The sequence below is a fragment of the Tachypleus tridentatus genome, chromosome 6 (genome assembly GCF_004210375.1).
Source record: "Tachypleus tridentatus isolate NWPU-2018 chromosome 6, ASM421037v1, whole genome shotgun sequence".
Lineage (NCBI taxonomy): Eukaryota > Metazoa > Arthropoda > Merostomata > Xiphosura > Limulidae > Tachypleus > Tachypleus tridentatus.
The window spans coordinates 46266251-46290438 of NC_134830.1; the positions used below are offsets into that span (position 1 = coordinate 46266251).

General features: G+C 31.2%; 1 protein-coding gene across 13 annotated transcripts; it reads left to right on the forward strand.

Annotated features, from left to right (window-relative positions):
- Positions 1 to 5731: 5731 nt before the first annotated feature.
- On the forward strand, positions 5732 to 24186 carry LOC143252391 (uncharacterized). Of its 13 annotated transcripts, none has more exons than XM_076504416.1 (8): positions 5925 to 6053; positions 8757 to 8859; positions 9289 to 9347; positions 9933 to 10027; positions 12015 to 12067; positions 13791 to 13898; positions 14158 to 14249; positions 22901 to 24186. In XM_076504416.1, the coding sequence occupies exons 3-7, from the start codon at positions 9330 to 9332 to the stop codon at positions 14241 to 14243; spliced, it is 360 nt and encodes a 119-aa protein (XP_076360531.1). In that variant the 5' UTR covers positions 5925 to 6053; positions 8757 to 8859; positions 9289 to 9329; the 3' UTR covers positions 14244 to 14249; positions 22901 to 24186. The 13 variants fall into 13 exon arrangements, with proteins under 13 accessions (XP_076360538.1, XP_076360535.1, XP_076360541.1 ...); XM_076504417.1 differs by lacking the exon at positions 5925 to 6053 and adding an exon at positions 6060 to 6250; XM_076504419.1 differs by lacking the exon at positions 5925 to 6053 and adding an exon at positions 6257 to 6547.
- The last annotated feature ends 2 nt before the right edge of the window (positions 24187 to 24188 follow it).

Below are 24188 nucleotides of genomic sequence, written 5' to 3' on the forward strand. Positions count from 1 at the left end.
AAATGACACGATAATTGGTAATATTTGTTTCAGCACATTTTTATCCATTTAAAATAATGCCACGGTATTACATCAACCCATTTATTCCCTCGAGGAAGGAGAAATATTATATTTACAACTAAAGGAGTAAAAAAATATAATCATGGGAATCAACTGGTAAAGACAATTTTAATATCGTATATATTGAAAAACCAGGACTAAGAGAAAAGGAATTGTGTATATGGAAAAGCTAGTTGCTGTTGTCCCATTTTTTTTACTGTTGTCCGAAGAGAGAAAGCAGTTAGCCAGTAGCACATTATATTATCTATTATCAACGCTATGTGATTGACTGTCACTCTTGGTTTTTGTTTACTGTTACTCTAATCTTGTCTTATTCAAGTACTTGCCGTTTTACCTGCTTAAACTTTGAAGGTCTTGTTCTTTGATAATCAGGTAACTTTAGTTACTTTTATTTCGAGTATTAAGCACCACAGCTTATTTTGTTCATTTTCTGATTCACTGTCTAGGATTTAATTAATGCAGAAGTAATAGTTGATTTGTATTTGTCTCTTTTCTTTTAATTTTTTTTCTATAGTTTTTGTAAGATCCCTTCCGAGAGAAGACTTTGTCTGGTTGTAGGACCAACTGTAGAAGAGAAAATTGTAATTAAATTGAGCTAAGAACACAGATGAAAGACTTGGAGGAACCTTTTAACGAACATGTAGTGTTCCTCAACATTAAATGAGTCCTTTGGAACTTCTTACTTTGATCACTTACTGACATAATTGTATCACGACCAAAGCCTTCTTTGATCACTAATTATGTTAGATATTCTCCTCTACATCATATAGGCTTATAAGTGAAAGTTGAATCTTGTTATTTGAAATATTCTGATCGCATTTATGTTATCACCGTAAAAATCAGTCTCAAATTTGTCTGTCTAAGATCCTGTTTCAGTTTGGAGCCATAATAACATCGAGGAACAAGTTTCAGTGAATGAAGTATTGTTTCCAACTTAACCACTTCCTGAAATCAGTTGACATAGTCACGTTTTTGTTATGTGTATGATGTACTTAGACAAGCCAGAAGCTCTCTTGTATTTAAATGAGATTCTTTGATATTACACATTAACAAGAACCTCGAAACAAGTATTGATACAACGCCAGATATTTGTTCCCGTAAGTGCCACCTGTTTTTCATAAAGAAGATGATGTATTTTATCAATTAATTTTGTCAGTGTAGCACTCTATTACAATGTACTAGATTACATCTGTCATCAATATTTAACTGTTGTTTGGAATTGAGATCAACGCTACACAACGGGCTATCTATGTTCTGCCTATCACGGGTATCGAAATCCAGTTTCTAGTAGTACGAGTCCACAGACATATAGCTGTGCTACTGGTGGCTAACCACAATTTAACATCACTAGCACATTGTCACTATCCCCTTTTCAACACGTACATCATATACAGTCTGCTGACATTGGAATGTTTATCTGAATAATTGTAGTTCAATTCATAAATATCGAAGCTAGCTAACTAGTAATGCAGTATGTCTGTACCTGAGATACATAGAGAAGTTTAGAGAAATTAACACCTTAGGACTCTGAGCACCGCCAGTTACAACACAGGTTGAGAAACACGTCTACATATTCATTAAAAATGACAAACACACCATCACACATTTGTATGTGCCAAAGACTATGTATAGCTACAATCTGTGATGGGCACGTGGCACCTTGCTGCGTGGTAGGGAACACCCATGCTACCTATGGACTCTTTAATTGATTTTAATATTTGAGTGTCGAAATCCAATCATCAATGGAATCACTTACAGCGTAGCTCTTTTTAACAACAGCTGAAATGGCCTTTTCTTCAACATATTGTCCGAGATCAGAACGTTTAGTGAGTGGACAAGATCTCATCATGTGGTAAAATAATCCACTTTTGTTTATGTTATACTCTGAGACTCTGCTATATCACCATGTTATAGTCTTGCACTGTTGTGTTTCAGTTAGGATAATCTTTTTCAAAGTTCTGAAGCTCATCAAAATTGTTAGAGACACGTGAATCACTTCATGACTGAACTTTCTGTTATAAAACATTGTTAGTAGTGCTTTATTAAGATTAAAGTTTCAAACAGTTCTTTATTTCTTATGCAGCGATACCATTTACAGCTGTGAATGTCTGGTTCGTGTGCACAATCACTTGTTCAGCTCTGTCCTGTGACTGCAACAGTCCTTCCTCACTTTTATATTATCAGTGATACCTGTATAAATCAGGAACCCACAGTTCTACACTAATGTATCAGCCCTTGTCCATGGTATACCACGCCATACCACCTGTGAGGTATTAGCTGTGCTTCCTCTCCCAATGAAGCTCAAGCTTGACAGAAGGCTCGAATTTGAGCAAGGAAGCACGTGCTGGGAATTACAATAACAGGCTTTCTCCTGTTTTACGACTTGTCCCAGGTAATCATCTCAAAACCTTTCATTACAAAACTGCCTCCTTCAAGGTATAAGTACCTCATACTCCCGGGTGATGCCTCATATCTTATCATTTGAGGTTGTTGACAAGTAGGTCATTGTGATCTGACAATGCAAGATCAGGAAAGACTTTCCTGTGTAAAAAGTACGGATTATCCGAAAAGTTATTCATGTTTTTGAATGGGCCCATCTCCAGAGCGTTTAACTTGACATGGAGTGTGGCTCGGTTTTCCAATATGTTGAACCATAAAAACAGTTCAGCTATGACAATGTCAAAATCCTGTAGCTGTTCCCTCAATAATTGCTCTGCCAGACCATTAGAATTCAGGACCAGATACTGTTTCGCATTTTTCTTAAATATCAAGCAGAAGTCTTAGCATACTTATTTCTCTTTATATTCGTGATCTACCTTGACTTGTACAATCTTGTACAGCACGGAGTTAGTAGAATAGACAGCTGCCAGAAGCTCTTCATTCAGTCGAATATTAGCCCCAACCCATCCGGCCACAGATTGGTAAACTACAGGTTGTGGCTTGCCTATTGGTCTAACAAAGCTCCAGGTCACTCTTTGATCTATGTTTGCCTCAGAAATCTGACACCCACCTGGGAGAAGTATCCTGCTATTCCAGATATTACTTCCTCCATCACACGCGATACAGTCTTGTTAGTATATGTCTTCAACTGATGGTACCTAACTTCCCTTCCAACTCTTTACTACTGAAAATAGTATGAAATAAAGACAAAGCTCTGTAATTTTATCAAAGACAGAGATTATAGAGAGACTGCACCAGTTTGTTTCAAATACCCTAGGTTATGTACCAATTCAGTAATCCTTAAACAAATTGTTTAGAATCCACTTACTCTGAGCCTCAAATTAAAGGAAGAACATTATCAGGCTCTATGTGTACTCCAGATGATATATATTCCTTTTCATGAGCTTGTAGCCGCAAAGTTAAAACAATAAGGGACCTCTACAACATAGGTTCAGAAGGAGACTTCCCAAAGACTTGGTCATCCCTCCTGTAGGCTGTATTTCATTAGCTCTTGTTAAGATCAATAAAGCCATGCTGCTCTTGTCAGACGTTCGAGCGTGGGGGTTAGAGAGCCCCGTGACATCACATTATTCGCTGACATATAATACAGCTACACTACATGGCCAGAAGTATGGGGACACCCGACCATCACTCCCACATGCACTTGTTGAACATCTCATTCCAACACCATGGGCATTAATATGGAGTTGGTCCTCCCTTTGTTGCTATAACACTAGATTTTGGAGCATGGCTGCGGTGATTCACTCCTATTCAGCTACAAGAGAATTAGTGAGGTCAGGCACTTATGTCGGGCGAGAAGATCTGGTTCGTAGTTGGCGTTTCAATTCATCCCAATGGTGTTCAGTGGGGTTGAGGTCAGGGCTCTGTGCAGACCAGTCAAGTTATTCCACACCAACCATGGCAAACCATGTCTTTATGGACCTTACTTTGTACACGGGAGCATTGTCATGCTGAAACAAAAAAGGGCCTTCCCCAAACTGTTACCACAAAATTAGAAGCAAACAATTCTCTAGAATTTCATTCTATGCTGTAGCATTAAGATTTTTCCTTCACTGAAACTAAAGAGCCTAGCTCAAACCATGAAAAACAGCCCCAGACCATTGTTTCTCTTCGAGTTGGCATTATGCATTCAAGAAGATAGCGTTCTCCTGGTATCCGCCAAACCAAGATTTGTCCATGCCAGATAATGAAGCGTGATTCATCGCTCCAGAGAATGCGTTGTTTCCACTGCTCCAGAGTCCAATGGCGATGTGCTTTACATCACTTCAGCTGACGCTTGACATAGTGCATGGTGATCTTAAGTTTGTGTGCGGCTGCTTGACCATAAAACCATTTCATGAAGCTCCTGATGAACATTTCTTGTACTAACGTTGCTTCCAGAGGCAAGTTGGAACGCGGTAGTGAGTGCTGCAAGTGTGTAGAGACGATTTTTACGCGCTACGTGCTTCAGCTCTCGGCAGTTTCGTTCTGTGAGCTTGTGTGGCCTACCGCTTCGTGGCTGAGCTGTTGTTGCTTCTAGACTTTTCATCCCCGTCACACCAAACATGCTCACCCTTTCGGCTGTGGGGGCGTTATAATGTCATGGTCAATCCCACTATTCGTTGGAAAAAGAGTAGCCCAAGAGTTGGTGGTGGGTGGTGATGACTAGCTGCCTTCCCTCTAGTCTTACACTGTTAAATTAGGGGTGGCTGGCGCAGATAGCTCTCGTGTAGCTTTGCGCTTATTTCAAAACAAATAAAACCAAACATAAACGTTTCTGCTTCACAATAACGGCACTTACAGTTGACTGGAGCAACTCTTGAAAACTGACGAACTGACTTGTTGGAAAGGTGGCATTCTATGACAATGCCATGTTGAAAGTCACTGAACTCTTTAGTACGACCCATTCTACTGCCAATGTTTATCTATAGAGTTTGCGTGGTTGTATGCTTGATTTTATGCACCTGTGAGCAATGGGTATGGTTGAAATAGCCGAACTCAGCCACATACTTTTGACCATGTAGTGTTTTTTTTTTTTTTTGATATCGTTAGTGATGTTACAGCTTTTTCTTGCAAGAAAACATGAATAATGGCTAGTTGGGGGATCACAGTCCAGTGTGCAGCTAAAGCAAGACGTAATTAAGCCGTTTACTTGAGCGACGCTCTGCGCTCAAACTAAAAAGAAAGAACATAGAACATTCAGAAAATTGTATTATCTAAGAAGTAGCAAACATTTAATACCATCTTCTACCACAGTTACATCACAATTAAACTGATATAGTGGTAATTTGCTTTACCAGATGAGTATTTAAAACTTTCTAGCAGATGTTTGTAACTTTTTAAAACAAATTATCTTTAATTACATCAAGTCTACAAGTCATAACATTCTAAAGTAATAGACTAAACACTTTAATCTGAAACTATTTTAACAGGTCAAGATGTATCTATTTATGAACAATTTAATATTGTTCTAAGAGCTCATGATGTGTGTGTGTGTGTGTTTTCATTTAGCAAAGTCATCTCGAGCTATCTGCTGAGTTCTCTGTGGGGAATCGAGCCCCTGATTTTAGCGTTGTAAATCTGTAGATTTACCGCTTTAGTAATGGGACACAAGCTCATGATGTACTTGTTCCAGCTGGTTCACTGGTAAATCTCTGGGCTTATGACAAAAAAAATCACGTTTTAATACCCATGGTGGGCGCAGTATAAATGGCTCATTGTGTAGCTTTATGCTTAAAAACAAACAACCAAATAATGAATTATGATGTACTTTTGTTCTATATCCTGACAACTTTAGTTATCAAAACTCAAGAACCTGAGAAGTGATTGAGGAACCTTTGGATTTTGAGTCTGTTTTGCTTCACCGTATAGTAACGTTAGATTAATTTCGGTATGTGAATAAACATTATGACATTTTGTCGAATTCATCATTCGATATTCAGTAAATGGGTGAACTGGAAGTTTAACTACTGTTTTGCCTGTTAGGAGATTATGAGCGCTGATGTATCAGTACACCTTGCAGTAGTCGTTAAGATTTTGTATTGGGTATATGTGTATGTATATATCTCTGGCTATCTTTTTGTGTTTTTGTAATTTTAAACTCGTGATTCATTTAATTACGTATTTCTCTTTTTTATCATGAAGTTACAGCTTAAATATTGTCAGAAAGTTCAAGGCTAAAAACAACACAATTTCTTAATTACTAAATTACAAATTGTGGATTGACCGAGCGTGTTACTCAAGACGGCTGGTATGATTATTAAAATTTAATTGAAATAAAGTACAGAACAACGTTGCAAACCCTCTTTGTTAACCTGAAAATGACCTAAGAAGGTCGAAACGTTGTTCTGCGTACTAATTAGACATTAACCAGTGTGATAAAGATTAATCTACATTAATTTGTACAGAATTAGATATAGACCTCTAAAACTTACTTTTACTTGAAAATGTACCTGCCCCACATTCTAATCTTTGTTTTAGTAATCAATCTCTTGAAATTGATTGACAGATGATTACTGTGATTTTGTGACACCACTTCTCTTGTTTGGTAGTATATGATTTTTTATTTTAGCTTGTATACTTCTAAGTGGGCTGTGTGTAAATCAGAAAGGTTACTCTTTAGAATTATGGGTGCATTATGTTTATAAATGTAATATTGATGGTAATATCACACTATTATATTATATAATTTATATTTGCCAAGAGTTGATTAGCTACATTCCTTCTAGTGTGCCCTGCAATGGAACAGCAGTGTGTTTGGACTGGCAGGTACCCATTTTGGGCAGAACACATATAGCCCATTGTGTAGTTCTGTACTTAATTCCAAACAAACAAAAATTCCTCTAGTGTGTAAGTTCAAAATGAGGGATCTTTCAACATGCATTCTGTTGGGAAAAGAATGGTTAGGGTTGGTTTAACTGTTTACCTTTTTGAAAGGTGGGTTGAAAGGATAGCCTTGGATGTTGAAGGACCAACTTCTCTCTTCTTGTGATTTTGGCTTTGGTTTAACATTGTATTTCATTCATACTTTTCAAGTATAATAAATTTAATATATATAACAGTTTTAGTATTCCTTATTCAAAGTGCTTATTTGTGCAAGATTAATGCACTTCAGTTTTGCTTGTTGGACTTTTGTTGTATAAAGAATGCAAGTCTGATGTTTAATATACTTTAGAAAATCATCTGTAAAATTGCCTGGTTCTTTCTTTTTCACACTTGTCAACAACCAGGGGCTTGAATATATGTGATACAGTTACTTGTGCTGAAAATTAGTTTTATTTTTTTCTTTTGTTTTGCAGACTGTAATAATTTTTATCTTAGATGTATCTTTTCCCTAAATTTGCATTTCTCCAATTTCAGTTTTAATTCCAACAAACAAGCTTTACAAATTCTACAGGTCTACTCTGAGCCTCTTGAAAGTAGTTGTTGACAGTTAATTTATGATAAAAAATCAACGAAAACTTATCGCACTCCACAAATGCACTATTTTATTCCTTCTTTAATAGTACTAATAAGAATCTGCAATTATCCCACTACAGAAGCAAGCCTAAAATTTCTGGAACAACTCTCATCATTCTCTTTAAAAATATTAACATTAGTAACTTTACAATCTTCAGGCTACCTGTCCACTGTTTATTGACCTACCACCCTCAGTGGGCTCAGCAGATAGCCTGATATGTGGCTTTACTACAAGAAAAACACACACAAACACATTGACCTTCCAAAAATGAAAGAGGCTTGCATAACTGATCCTTGACTTTCTTTAAAACACAAGGGAAATTACTGTCTAGTCATAGTGCTGTATTTGTTAATCTGTTTATTCTTACCATCAGGGATTACAATTTATATGAATTGCATTATTTATCATATAATGTTTAGTACCAGGAATATTACTAATATCATGTAAAAAAACAAAAAAAAATGTCTTAAGGTTGAATCATTTGATGTCATCAATGAAAACTTTATCATCAGCATTTTTAAAGATCTATCCTTTATTTTAACATTGTGATTACTTTTAGCACAGTTAAAACTTTTCTACTGTTTTGATATTGTCAGTTAGTTGTTCATTATGAACCATTCTGGATTTCCTTTTTTTTTTTTAAACAAATCTGTAGTTGTTTTATAATTATGTAAATTTTTCATCCTGTTTCTCAGTTTAAACTTCTCAAACTTATATCCTTATGATTTTCTCCTTTATATTTTATAGTAAAACAATTCAGTTTGATTTATCCTGTTCCATTTTTTTTCCCTTTGAGAAGCATGTCAGTTTTAAATTAAAAGTAGTTTATTTTTTGAAAACTTTCCCAGATCTGTCATGTATTTTTTAACTAAACTATTCCAATACACTAGTGATAGTGATAAATCCTGTACCATGACTTCAAAATTGATTTCCTGAAAATTAGAAATTAAATTTGATGTTTATATCAACATACAACAAAACATTAAACCTAGTTATGTAATAATCGCTCTAACCTAAATGTTCCTCCATTGCAAAAGGTGCCTCCCAGTTGCACAGTGGTACGTCTGCAGACTTGCACACTAAAAACTAGTTTTTGATACCTGTGGTGGGCAGAGCACAGATAGCCCATTTTGTAGATTTGTGCTTAATCCTAAACAAACAAACCATTGCAAAAGGCATGCCTCTGGTTGGTTCCATAACAGTTTGGTATATTAAATCATCATCATAAAGAAATCCCATCACCTTAAAATTTCACTTGATTTAATCATACATAGTTTCTCTAAACTTTTACAATTAGGTATTTTTTTATCTTTGGGAGCCAAGAGAAATGGTCAATGAATGAGAAGGCTGGAATGTCTAAAGACAGTTACTGAAGAATTTGTTTGTTCCAATGATCAAGTGTGAGTCAAGTTAATTCAGAACAGTGTATTCTTTAACAATGTTTAGTTAAAATGTTGAAATAAAATTACATCAGCAGATGTGAGTATAAATCATTGTTTTTATGTTATGTAAAATGTTTCTTTATCATGTAGTGATCCATTTAATATTTTTGCATCCTAAGAAAAGTTTTAATATCTATACGCATTTGATTGTTACCTGTTTCATAATCCATTGACCTATTTAGGTATCATCATTCAAGCTGTATATCAATTATTCATTTAGATTTTCCATTCAGGAATTATTGCATAAAAGAAATATTAATTGATTTCTTAAAATATAGTGCTAGTGTTATATGAGACACAACTTCAAACATTTTGTCACAATTTATATATATGTTTCCTAGCAAAGAGACTTCATTTTATTTATTTTTATTTTCATACCTCTGACAGCTAGATGTATTTGATTGAAGTTCTGCAATCACTAAGCAAGTATGTCTTTAATAAAACAGGTATGTTAATGTTTAGTGATGTATTATTCAATCCTGAATAATTGTTAATTTGTATATATTAATGCACACATGTAATAGATATATTTTTCACTATATAGTGAAAAAGATGCCTGAATTCCAGTGGGGATGAATAGTTTTTTGGTTTTTTTTGCCTTGTTTCCATTTTTTTGTGTCTAAGACATTTCATTAGCTTTGACATGAACCCAAAAAATAACTGTAGTAAGTAACAAAAAGGCTTTTTACTTTTGCAGGTTTTAGCCTTTATTATAAATGAACTCCATTTTATATCACAAGTTCTTATATTTGTATACTTAACTGTAAAGCTGTTAAACAATATTTTCTGGTAAAATTTGATATGAGCATCTTTCCATGTTTCTAAAAATCACTGAGTTTTTCTGATATAATATAAAGTAAAAGAACAAATTAAGTCTCTAATAGAGATTTTAATACATCCAAACAAAAGGTTATGTGGAACTCCTTTCAATGCAAAATACAGAATATTGTACTAATACTTTAATAGTTTTACTTCCTCGCTAACTAGTATTAAACCAAGTGATCTGATTGATTCATCCATGCTGTCTATAGATCGAAGAAAAAGATGCTTTAATTAAGCAGTATCATAAGCAACTAGAAAAAATTCAAGAATGGCTAAATATTACTATGTTGACATTGGAGCAAAGGTAAGATTTTTATCTAAATTGGTGAATTTTCTAAAGTACATCTCTCCTAGAATATATTTTAAATTCTTATAATTCTGGTTCTTCAAAATTCAATGAACGTGTATTACTTGAAATTGTTCCTTAATATGTCATTTTTAGTCTCGATTTTCAAAGCTAATGGTCATTATTTTTAATTCATGTTGATAGTTGTCTAATAATTACAAACTTCATTCTGTTGTTTTTTCCCATAAAACATAAAAATATATCAGTAAATAATTTAAAGCACAATTTTCTAAAGATATTTTTATTTATGTGGTGTTAAACAGTGTGATAAGAGTTAAAATATTGGTATAAAGATTTTGATATTAGCTAATGAATTGTGTTTATTTCTTTTTTTTTGATATATGATTACAGTGCAGTAAAGCATGCAAAATCTAATGCATTACACATGTATGTTGCTTAATTGTTACCTGATTCTAAGGATGAATTTGACACATGCAAATAAACTATAAATAAACTTAGATTTCCAGTTAAACTAACATTAGCAAAATAACAATATCAAAAAGGTAGGAAGCTAAAGCTTCACTTTTGATTATTGCTATAACCAAATTAACAGAAGCATATGAAAAAAACTTAAGTACAGACTCAGTCTAAATTTCAGTTAATTTATGTAATGAAATCTTTATGAACAGATAATAGATTTCTTTTTAGTGATTATACTGAATTATTTTGGCCTCTGTATTTTAAATTTGTGGATTCTGGAGAGTAAAGACCATTTGAAGCTAAGCTGTTGGATTTTTTTTTTTATATGTTAGGATTCATTAATATTCCTTTTAATTTTTACAAATATTGTAATTAATTTTGAGTTCTTTTGAGAATAAGATAGAGAAGATGGATCAATATATGTATATTGTGCTATTTGATACTGAATTAGGCTGATGTTTGCCTTGTTGCTATAGTATCAAACAGATAGTAAAAGTAAATGACAGGCCTATTTTATTGCATCAAATAGATACATTAGCTATGGAATTAGTTGACATAAGACCTTATTGTGTAACAAGAAGCTATAATGGAACAACAGTACTAGACACAGTTACTCTTAAGTAAAATTCAGTGTTTTTAGAAAAGAACAAATTGTATTAAAAAAGGATTATACATATCTGGCGTACATTTATAGATTTTTTCAACAGCAGATTGTAGTTTAAATATTATTATTAATTTCTTCTAAATATTCTAGATAAATTGAAATTTTGGTTTATTTTGCTTAGTTTTTACTATTCTATATTGGCTTCCATTTGTTTTATCTCTCACTTATATTCTGAATTTAGTATCAACTAATGATATATAGTAACAAATAACTAAATAATATATATATAAAAGCAGTAGATTGCTGCTGGCTATTTGTTTTACTCTGGTTGGTTATTCAAGATTAGGAAAAACTGGCCATGGTATCTGAACTGCACACTGATAAATATCCTGCAACATGATTCTGTAACTGGAAGGAAAAGAGCTCATGCTTTGGCCAGAGATAAAAATTACTCTAGCATATAATCATAACTGTAGTTTTGTTTGTGTATGTAGATATTTGTACAGCTGGATTTATTGATAGTTTGACATTGTGTTTAAAATACCATTCTTTAGCTGGTGGTTTTTTTCTTTTAATTTTATCAGAATATGTTTCAATAGTTCTTCTGACTGATATTAGTGATCAGAAGTATATACGAGTTTTTCTGTAGGTGTAGAGCACAAGTAATCTCTATTGAAGATAATTGTTAAAAGCAATGGTTTATTTTTAATAATTGTTCTATGCATCTTTTATTTTCCTTTACTAAATTATATTTGTTATTAATTTGATTAATATTTACCTGTATTACACGTTTTGTGTAAATTAAAGTGCCATAAAAGTGGTAACATACACATGACAATCTTCCAAACATATAAATGGTTTGAGAGGATTATTAAACATAAGTAGCTTTTACTAACCATCTTTCTATCTTTAACTTAACAGGATGGAATTAGAAGCAGAAGTCAATGTTATCAAGGATGAATTAAATAAATTAGGTATGTTGTTTAGTAAGATTGATTATCAAGTTATAATAAAAAACATTACAATTAATAATTTTTCTCATGAGTGATTGTGTTTAAGTTAAAACTATGTAACAGTAACAAAGGTATTGTTGTGAAATAATACAAAGTATTATTTAATATTTATCTGAATGTTACTTATAAAATATATTTTTACTAAAATAAATTATTGGAGTTTCTTCACCGAGAGAGATCTCCATCAATGAGCTTCTGTAGTTGGAGCTTACAAAAATATGATAATCACGAATAAACCTATAAGTAACTGCTAATAAGTTAACATAGTCTAAAAGTTACATAGTGATATTGGTTTTCCTTAAGTTATAAGCCTGTTATTTAATAACAATATTCCTAAGTACATTTTGTTTCAACCATAGTTTACACTTGCTGAATGTATCAACATAAAGTGTATATATTGGCTTTAGATTATACCATGAGTTATTTTGTAATTTAGCTAAATTTTCTTAAACTACTATGGAGATAATTTTTCAAAAATCATATACAAAATGGTGATTTAATATTAATGATTAAAACAATAAGTAATACTACTGCTGATATTATCCCTGAAAATAAAGCATCTGCTGGAGAGGTAGATTTTCTAGCTTGCATAGGAAATAAAGTTGTTAACTTAGCTACTAAGTTTCTCTGAAGATCATTGGAAAGTGTAGAATAATTTAGGACATTTAGGATTTATGTCCTGATTTCTCTGTTCAGGGGAGATATGGGTTCTTCAGAGAATGATATAGCTTAAAAACCAGATTTGGTTTAGACTTGACTTCTAAAACAAATCATAGTGGAGTCTGAACATGTTTTCACTGATAGTATCTTAAAGATTGTATTACAATATCTTGTGCCAGCTTCTAGAAGACGAGAATCTTAGAAATGTTTTACAATATCTTTTTACTGTGTCTTAAGTCTTTGTCTGTTTCACAATATTACTTATAAAGTCATTCATGATGGTTAGGGTATTTCTTTTGAAGTAAATGCCACATTGACAAGTTGGTTTTACAACACAAATGAACCTTACAATACCATTTTTTTTCCTTGATCATAGAGATCTTCAGCTATTTGTGTGACTGTGTATCTGTCTATCATTGTGCAAATGATCTTGTTCACAGCTGGTATTGATGCATTTATTTATAAAGTTCACTGTAAGTGTGGTTCATAAGTAATTTAAAACACCACATTGAAGATTGCATACTTGCTTATGCTGTTTTTAATTTTACATTAATGTCAAGTTTTTTTATTCTTTATAAATGAACACAATTTTTATAAATATTAATAAAGATAATGACCTATATCTCTGGAATGAACTTTATTAGCTTAATATTTCATGTGTAACTTTGTCAGGAGCTATCAATTTCCTAACAGTTCACTAGGAATTTTAATTTGTTTTACAACATTTGGAATATGAACTTTAAAAACTGGATTAAAGATCAAAGTGATGTTATCAGTAGGCTAGAGATACAAGTACAAGAAAAATATCCTTCAATGTAAATTTGAAACCCCAGCTAATGAATGCTCATATAGTTACATCAATGAAATTAACTAAGAGGAATGTGAAGCTCTCAAATAAAGTAATATAACTGTAGAAGGTGGTATTAAATTGAATGATGCAACTTAATCATTGCACAGTTGACGACTGAATTTTGCAATTTTAACTGGACGAGATGATGATTTAGATATTTTATCATCATTACAGCAAACAATACACAAAATACTACAACAAGAAAAACATTCTTCAGAGACCAGGGTGGAAGTGATAGTGATTCATCAAACAATGACAAGGAAACCAACTGCCAGTTACACAGTGAAATCTAATTTATCTTTTCAGGAAAATAAAGCTTTGTATAAATTTAAAGAAGTTAAAGTAAAGGGTTTGTAATTTTGGTGAAGGGTAGATATGAGAAAAACATTTATATTTGTTTATCAAATGAAGATAACTATTTAAAAATAAACAAATATCCTACTAAAACATTTGGAAGTAAAAGTAGAATTCTTTTATATGAATTAAAGAAAGGTAGTCATATAGCTCCACAGTTAGTGAATAGTTTCAAACCATATTATAGATGAGTCCCTGAATTATACTGCTGTCCTAATGATCATAAGCCTGGATTACCTCATGGACCCACAGCATCCACTTGCAGATCTCTGACAAAAAGTATGTGGCAGGTTTTAAGTAGACTATTACACCCTTTACTGGAATTAGTCTCTGCTAATATCAACTAAACACATCATTTACTTGAACAATTAAATAATGACTCACACCTCCTTAATGATAATTATTCTGTTTATGTTGTTCAGTTGTTTCCCTGTTGAAGAAGAGAGATTGTGTTATGACTACAATGAGAAAAATCAGAGATGACTTAGAACTTTTAAATATTTCAACAGATTGGTTAGAATGAACTCTGAGGTTTGTGTTAGGTAATGGGTATTTAATGTTTGATGGGGAATTTTATAAACAGATTAGATGAATAGCTATAGGTAATAGGGTGACAGTAGTCTTAGCTGTAATATTTGTGCAATATTCGAACTGAAGCGCTTAAGTTCTTGGAAAACAGTAAGAAACGTTGGCCATATATGTGTGTATATATAAAAAGGAGGAAACATAGGCCTATCTATCTGGTACAGATTCATAGATTTGGAATGTGGAACACTAATTTAGTCTATTTTTAGTTTCCATGAATTCTTTAATATTGTTCATCCATTCATAAAATTTACATTTGCTTATCCTATACTGGGTAGATATATACTGTTTCTAGATACAACAGTTCATGTCAGGAATGGTATTTTCAGCAAGTCATCTTCTAAAGCTCTTTGTTTACATTTCTACTCTTATTATCCCCCTACACTAAATATAGACCACACTGATGATGCCATAGTAAACATCTTGTTTATGAAGTAACTTGTTGCAGTTGCTATGTTATGTATGTAAGAGAAATTTGTCAACTCGTACATTATTGAATATCTGAGTATGTGTGTGACAACCTTGAATATCTGAGTATGTGTGTAACAACCAAAACCTCAATGCTTATAATGCTATTGCAGAACCTTCTGGAAGGGAAAATGACGTATCACAAACAGATAACATCAGATGTCAAGATATTATCTACTTCCATAGATTTCTAGACTAAAAGATCAAAGAATCAATTTTCATGAAGAAAAATAAGACTAGAATAAACAAATAGAAAGCTTGGCCTTTAGTATAGAAATGTTAATAGTATTCTTAAGGTTTTAATATATTCAACTTTGACAAAGCCTCTACAAACTTCTGAAGGTTGAAAGATATTTTCAGAAATTGTTTTGTATATGCATTAATATAATAAGGTAAAATTATACTTCAGACACAAATATGAAGATATATGTTCATAACAAATCATATTCTGAATCCAATAATTTTAATAGTTTATTTGTTGGCTTACATATGTTATTTATTTACCATTGTTTGTTTGATTTGTTTCAACCACTTATGTTCAAGAATGTTTTATATTATTTGAATATGATTTGAACTTTTTAAATGTGTACTGATGTTAAATTTACTTTTAATGGCATTTCAATTTAGATTGAACTGGCAAGAAATTGATGGTTCCAGATGAAGCTGTAATAGTGAAATATTGAGCTAATAAAGTTACATTCTAACAGTATAGATTCTTATTTTATTTACATTCATAAAAATGTCTTGTAATAAACTCTAGTTTGTGTCAAAGTTAAAAATAATAAGCATTTTAATTTTTTTTTATTTTGGATTAAGGACAGTATGGCAAACATTGATTAATCCAAACCAATAAACTATTATTGTTAAAGTTTTTTCATATAAAAATACTGTAAACTTAGTTACTGTGCTATACAGCTAACTTTTTAAAAGTTAATTGGTGTCATATCATTATCTTAAAATTAAAACTTCATTGCAGCTAATGTGTAGAGGTTAAACATTGTTCCTTGTTAAAATAATAAAGTATTGTCTACAAAGATTAATTTTTATTCTTATTCATTCCCCAATGGTTTTCAAGTATTATAAGATAATGTTATAACTGTCAGGTACTTGATTTTACAAAATAAGGTGATGTCATTCTAATTTTCTTGTTGTTTTACTTTATATCTAGGTTATGTGAAAAATATCCAAGAATGATATTTTTACTTTGGTAGTACTCTTTGTTTATTATAATTTCTGCAAACATTCCCTTTAGTTCCATTTCTTTGTGAATTGTGAAAGCATATTTGCATGCTAAATTATATCTGAAAACTACAGAAATTTTCTTCAGTAAGAAAACATCAGATAATTTGAGATATGATAAGCTTATATATTGTAGGAATAAGATGAATAAGTAACTTTGTTAGAAGTTTAACACAATAATAAATGTACAAAGTTCGAAGAAGGTTTGGTCATCATCAGGTAGAGTAGTTTACATAGACACATGAATATGTGTGTGAAATGAACTCAATTCACTAGAGATTACCTAAAACTTGTTAATAAAGGTATCTCTTAATGTGTGTGTTTTTTTTATGAATTTTACAGTATTTTTACTTTTATGTAGCTACACTACTGTTTTATTAAATTGGAAAGTATGTATAAATTTAAAAAATTCAATAAATAAAACTCTCATTTTCTGGTTAGTGAGTACACTAGTCAACTACAAAATATTCTGATGACTCAAATCCTTATTAATTACTTTTTTTCAATAGAAATAATTAGGATGTTTTCAATAAAAACACTATTACCCTTATCAGCAACAGTAAAATATGTTTTTATTATTTGATTTACAAATGGTAAATGAGGGGTTACTGTGTATTTTAAAAGCAAACATATATGGTGTACAGTTGGCATTAGACACTTGTTTGTCATGTGGGAAATGTCCAGATTGTCTTTAAAACAAAATTATGACAGAATATTTTTATACAAAAGATTTTTTTTGCAGAATTGGCAAATGGCAACCTTTTGTAATGTGAAGGTAATTTGAAAACTACTTAAAGAAACAATGTGAATACAAGTAGGAAGGTTGAAAGGAAGGTACTAATTCATTAATGGACTTGTTGGTTAATACCACTAATTGCCCAGCTCTGTTTTTGATTTAGAAATATGTTTGATTTATTCAATTGAATAATTTGTGAACTTTTCAGATAATGCTTTAAATAATATCTTTACTGACAGTTTTATGCTGATTATATAAATGCTCGTCCTGATTTATTCTTTTGTGTTATCAGGCATAATTTTATTTATTTATATTTTGTGTAACTTTTATTGGAAGAAAGTTAAAGTTATTTGATCTAAGGATTAGGGGAAGTTGTAGTCACAAATAGCAGAAAACAATCTTACATCTTCAGTTCCCAAGTGTACCTAGACTATGCTAAGATAATCAGACACTGGTAGGAGACAGTGTTCCTGAGATGACAAATAGCCGTAGTTGAAGGGATTGTACAGTAGACTTTGACTGTGAGTCTCAAAAGCTTGTTTGATTATATATACATAGATAATGGGTCAGCATCTGTTAAGCAAAGTGTGTGCTTATACCTGTGTTTACCTTGTACATGTTTGCCTCTACCTTGAACTTTGTGTAACATTGACTGAACTCCTGATTTTAATTTAACTGAAAATTTCTTAATTACTTGTTAATGGAGTCATAGGTCTTGTGAACTGTCTGAGAAAATGTATTGCAATAATGAGAGGACTCCATGAGCTCCCTTTGGACCTGAAGACCAGCTTAATACATTGCCAGTGTAAAACAGCACAGTGGACAGTTAGAAATGTATTATTTGTGGGAAAAACTGAAATGTCTTTGATCAGTGAATATTTACATGTATCTAGGTTCTTACTGTTATTATTAATTTTACAATACAGCTAGGAAAGCAAAATACACATCTTATTTAACTGCTGGTCATGAAACAGTAAATGGTATGGTGATAGGTATCTTAACATACAGATGTTAACATCCTCTGTGTAGTATATTTTGACAACAAATCTATACTTTCTCTGAACTGAGCAGCATATTAAAACATGAATCTGTAAAGATAACTTCTTCACATATTCAATATTTTTGTGACTTATTTGCACAGTTATTTTACCTAGTACCCAGTGGCTGTTTTAGGCATGTTTAAAGTCTACTTCAAGTTCTAATATATATGAAACTGTAGTCATATTGTAAACATTTTTCAGTATGTAAATTTAAGATGTGTACTGTGAGAGTGGATTAAAAATAAAACTTCAACAACCAGCTTATCCCTGCAAATGATGAATTATGTTGTGATGTATCAGTTCCTAACAGTTTTGTTTATAATTCTGGTTTACTGCATACTGTCATTTAAACTTCCTTGTTTCCAGGAAAACCATAGTTTTAAAAAATAAGTTGTATAGTCTTTAACACCCAGAGTGACATGACACTATTTTTGAAGAGAAAATAAAGTTTTTAATATAACGTTTTGTAATAAAATCCCTTTCTTCTTTTCCATGTAGTGAAATATATTTAGAAAAAAAAAACTATAAACAATGCAATTATCTATCATGAATATCAGTGAACCCATCACACTTTTAGATCTAGGCAATTAACTTAGTCAGTTAATTGTGAACATTGATTAGAAAATTAATCAGCTAATGAATTTAGTGTTTCCAGTTGTTACTGTTTGTTGATTATTCTAACTATTTGATAATCAAAATATGTACATTTTTATTGTTGTTTCTGATTAATTCAATCTTGTTTAACTAAAATTATGAAAACAATCATCTATTTTAAATTATTGTTTATGGTTATTACTATTTTCAGTTATTCCAGTTGTCAAGGTCTTGTAAGAATGATCATTTACCAAATTACACCAATCACAGATAGCTTAGCTCTACAGATATTCATAACATTATCTTCATGAATTTCTTAGGAATATTTGTAGTGAATAAAATATTATCTTTGGCATTCTGATGTTGGATACTAATTTTAATGCATTTAGTTTTTTCCCCCTTGTAATTAATATGGTGATATTTTTTTGGAAAAGTATATTTTTCTACAAGTGCTGATTCTCTGCTTGCTCAGTGGTAAGTCTGAAGGCTTATAACACTAAAATCTAGGTTTCAATACTTTGTGGTGGGCACAGCACATTGTGTAGTTTTGTGCTTAACAACAAAAGAAACAAACTAAAGTACTCTAAAACTATAATGTTAAAGCCAAAGTACATTGATTTCGTAAGAAAAGCAACTCTTTTAGCTTCATATTGTTTTCTTTGTCAATATGAGAGATCACTGTACAACTTTTGTTGTTTATATAGTTACTACAGGCTCTTCCTTACTTTGTACTTCTTATTTTTATTTATGAACTCCTAAATTGTTAATTAATGGATTATTTTGAGACCTGGATTTGTCAGACTGAACTTTTTTACCATAATTATCCTTTGGAGAGGTCTCATCCTTAATTTTAGTTTGTTATAAGATGTAATGGGTTAACATTTTCTGATACTTTTCTTTGTTTAAAACTGCTTTTTCTTTCCAGTGTTTGTGAAGATACTGTGCCTACTTCACTGTCTTCTTTAAGCAGTTAAACTAATAGTTTATATTTGTTTTGTTCACATTTATTACTTTTGACTAGCTGCTTTCCCCCTAGTTTTATCAGTGAAGAATTTGGGCTGGCTAAGAAAGGTAGTCCTTGTTTTAAATAGTTTTATGAGAATATCCAGGACAGTAATATTTCTTTTATGATAGAAATTAAATTAAAGTTTTTTTAGTTTTCATTAATTACTACCAAAGGACAAGTACTACATCCTACTGTGTTTTTCAGTGATGTCGAGAAACCCACTTGTTGAGAAATTTATATGCAAAAACGGCTCGTTTCGGTTGAGAAAATATTTTACATAGAAGAGCGAACAACGTTTCGACCTTCTTCGGTCATCGTGAACCTGACGATGACCAAAGAAGGTCGAAACGTTGTTTGCTCTTCTATGTAAAATATTTTCTCAACCCAAACGAGCCGTTTTTGCATATAAACTACTGTGTTTTTGTTTTTCAAGTTGATTCACAAGAATAATGCTAATTCATAACTCTGTAAGCAACATAGGGAGCACTTAATATTGAACCAATCCCTTTCTTTTTGACCTGTGATTGACATTTTCTTCTACTTTTCCATTTTTAGTTAATTTTTTTGATACAGTAATATTCAAACTTATAAGTTTCAGTATTTACTAATTTATGACTGCAGATCATTTCTTCTGGTTATTTTGCTGGTGCTCATACCTACCTGATATCACCATAGGTCTTTGTGTAAATATTTTAAACCACTAGCCTGTGACTTCAAGTCATTGGTCCAGTATTAGTCTTACAAATTTTTTATTAAATAAAACATTATGTACACATAAATATGAAGATTTTTTGATGGTTTTGTGTATTTAATAACAAATATTAAAATTGTCGACCAGCATGCAATGCAAAAGTTCTTTAAAAGTTAAAAGTATGATTGGAAATGACACATCTTTAAATAAGCTACATGTATGTGTCTTTTTTATATAACAAAGTCACATAGAATTATCTGCTGTGTTCATCAAGAGGAATTGAACACTGGAGTTTAACAAATAAATCTGTAGACTTACCACTGTTCCACCAGAGGGTAAATAAGATGTATAATGTAAAAATATTGTTGCAGTATTGGCAGTTGGAAAGTCAAATTGACAATGGAAATTCTAATAGAACTATTTTAACCTAGACACATGAGCCTCTAAGTGTCTGTCCATCTGTTTTGCTCTGTATCTCGTGGATGATTAATCATAGAAAAATAATTATGTACAAAAAAGGCCTATCTTCAAGATTATATTATATGAAAATTGTTAATTTTTTTGCAGTTCCTTAACTTTAATATCAGCATCTATGTTAATTCACCATTTTTGTAGTGCTAAACAGTCATTCTTAGAAAATAACTTAAGAACAAAAATGTTTCTTTTCACGATGAAATTTCACAAAGAAAATGCGACTTCATCCATTGAGTAATTGAAAAAGATGTTTCAAATATAGGAGAATGATCAGAAAAAAACAAATATATATATATATGAATATGTTTAAGTATACATTAGTTGTTGTATGTATATATATATTTTAATGTTGGTATTTATATAGTTGAATGATTTTATTATACCATGTTGAATAAATTGATGTGAATTCAACATCTCCTCTTGAACAACTGTAAAAAGCATTCACTTCTGTAGTGGGCTTTTCTTGCACTCAGTGGTTACTTACTGAAGCTGAGTGCTCTATTACACTTGATGCACCCATTGCATCAAAAAACAAAGATTTGTGCCAGACATTCTCAGTCCCAGTTTCCTTTGCTTAGAAACAAATGTAGTATATTTCTCATTATTGAAATAACACATGAAATGACAAAAGATGGTTGTAAATAGCCCACTAAATAATCGTTTTGCATATGTGCTCTGATCCAAGGGATTTAGTCGTCTACTCATTTCATATTTATTCACGACTATTTTTAGGGAAATTATCTTTGAACTGATTCAGTTGGTATCTGTTAAGAAATTTGTCCCTTCACTGTGGTATTCTACAACAGTTCTTTAATGTAAAGCATCTCACTTGATACCAAACAAATTTCTTTGTTGTGGAATTTTGTTGACTTATGCACTTAAAGGGAAGAAAAATTTTAGGTGATTTTAGGGCTCAAACACAAGCTTTGATGTTTGCACACTGTTTACTTTTAAAGATTTATTAGCTACAGGTATATTTATAAAACCAGTAGCATATTTAAAATATAATTATTGTATATTATTACTAAACAGTATTTAATATATTTAAGAAATAATTTAATAGATTAAATATCATAAGTGTAACATACATATATCCAAAAAGTCTTTGAATAAGCATGATACAATTATTCAAGAATCTTTGAAACATCAAACTGAACAGTCTGCTAATGCTGGTCCAAAAGAAAATTAATTTCTGATTGGCTGTTAAATTACTTCTTTTCCTGCTTTCAGAAATGCACAATTTGAACATGCTGAGTTTCAGAAATTAATTAGTATCACAGTTTGGCTGTAAAAACAACAACAACAAATTGAATGTGTGAGTATATTAAAAATACAAAAACAAAGCAGACACGTAATATTCAGCTGGGACAAGATTACATTTCGTACTTGTTCCAGGTTTTTGGGTTGAAGTTAATTTCAGTGTCTGAGTCCATTTTATTTTCTTTCATTTTAGAACACTTGGTATTTGATCAAAAGTGTAGTTTTCTGAGGAATGAAAAATTTTCTCTATTAACAACTAAGGATAGCATAGGTTTTTAAAATTAGAATAATTTGATGTGGAACACAAGTTACTTACAAAAGTGAGACGTTTTGTAAACAAATTAGATCTAATAAATAATTTCAATTAAAAAACACATTCTCAAAGAGAGATACTGAATCTTTTGGGCTAATCTTCCTTCAAAAAATAAGCATACCTCCTTAAGAATGTTAGAATCTGCAATAAAAAAAAAAGAAATACAGGTAATAAAATCAAATCACTGTTGCTACTGGATGTTCATTGTTTTTAGTTAGCCAATCTGATTTTTGTGTTTTTAGTTAGCCAATATGATTTTGAGACATTTTTTTCTGTAAAACTTGAATGGTAAAAAGGAAACTAAATGAACTCCGTATGATTTCTTCTAAATAGGTGCTCATGTATTGTAAATTAATGAATCATTTAAGGGATTTATGATTTTCTCAAAAACTAACCTTGGAGATAGTTTCTTTTAGTTTATCCTTATTTCAAATTTCTATTAACATATTTTTGTACTGATTTCTATAAGTGTTAAGGGTTTTTTTATTATTTATTAAATTTTAAGTCTTATGTTATCATTACAGAGAAAGAACTGAAAGGACTGCGAAAAGAAAATTTTAGGAGCCTCATGCTTGTTGGAATTTTGCTTTTATTTATTTTTCTGATTTATTACTTTTTCTCTCCAGTTTGACATTAACCTCCACCTGTGTTATAGATTTATAATGGATGTCTGCTCAAATGCCTAAGGTGTTATTTCAAATTACATTTGCATTATATTCCTAATAAGTATTTAATTCGCACTCAATTGTTTTAAATTAAAGTATTTGATTTTCTGTTATTCTTCTCAGTCTGTTTGTTTTCAGAAATTCTTTGCAACTCTGACTTTCAAATGTTTGTTATTTTAAAGATAATACAACGTGCCCAGTAAAACAAAGGTTTATTATTTCATGTAACAGATATTGTCTAACCTGCTGCTTCTTCAAGTAACTGCATTCTATACATGCGAATAATGCTTTAAAATTTCAGTTATAAGGTACAAAATCAGATGTATTATGTAGTTTTTCATGTTACTTCAAACAGAATATGTTATTACTAAGTTCAAATGTTTGTACTTCATTTAGAATTTGTTATTAAGGCATAGTCTATATCTTCTGTGAACTGTTACTTTTATAGGAGTCTATTAGCTCTGGATTTTGTTTTTAACAGTGATGTATCATTAATTTTACTGAACTCAAAAGAAATAACAGTCCTTAAGAATATTCTGGTTAAATAGGATTTCAACAACAAAAAAGTACTTTTCTAATTTGTTAACAAATTGATGCTTTTTGTACGAGACATTCCATGAAAAGAAAGTGAGACATATTAGTGTACTTGTTATACCTTTGATATTGACTTTTAAGGATTTATTTATATGAACCTGATTCACTTCTTATGTTCAAAATTTGTATACTTCAGGTATATGCGATTAACTTGTAAAAGCATTTGGTATTTTATACTCTTTGAATAGTTCTGCTAATGCTAAGGTTTTGTGTTCTTTTTAATACGCTGAAAGTTTATCTCATTACTTTCCTGTCATTCCAAAATATGACTAAATTTAAATTTTATTTCAATTTGTCTGAATTCTTACATGCTTATAAAGAACTGTAAAATTTTGTTTACTTGTATGTTAAATCTGTTCTTAAAAACATGAATGATAAATTGTTGTTTTAAGCAGGCATATCATGGGAAATGATGCTGATTAGGTAATTACATGTACTGATTTGTAAATGTATTTGTATAAATATATGAACTTCAAGAAATTCCATTCTTGTAAGATTACTATTTTTATATTTTCATTGAAAATTAAAATATTTCTCAGCAAACACAATAAGA

Coding starts and splice junctions, on each gene's coding strand:
- LOC143252391 (XM_076504423.1), top strand. Junction 10,028..12,014: donor ATGTTGACATTGGAGCAAAG/GTAAGATTTTTA, acceptor TTAACTTAACAG/GATGGAATTAGAAGCAGAAG. Junction 13,899..14,157: donor AACCAACTGCCAGTTACACA/GTGAAATCTAAT, acceptor ACCATATTATAG/ATGAGTCCCTGAATTATACT.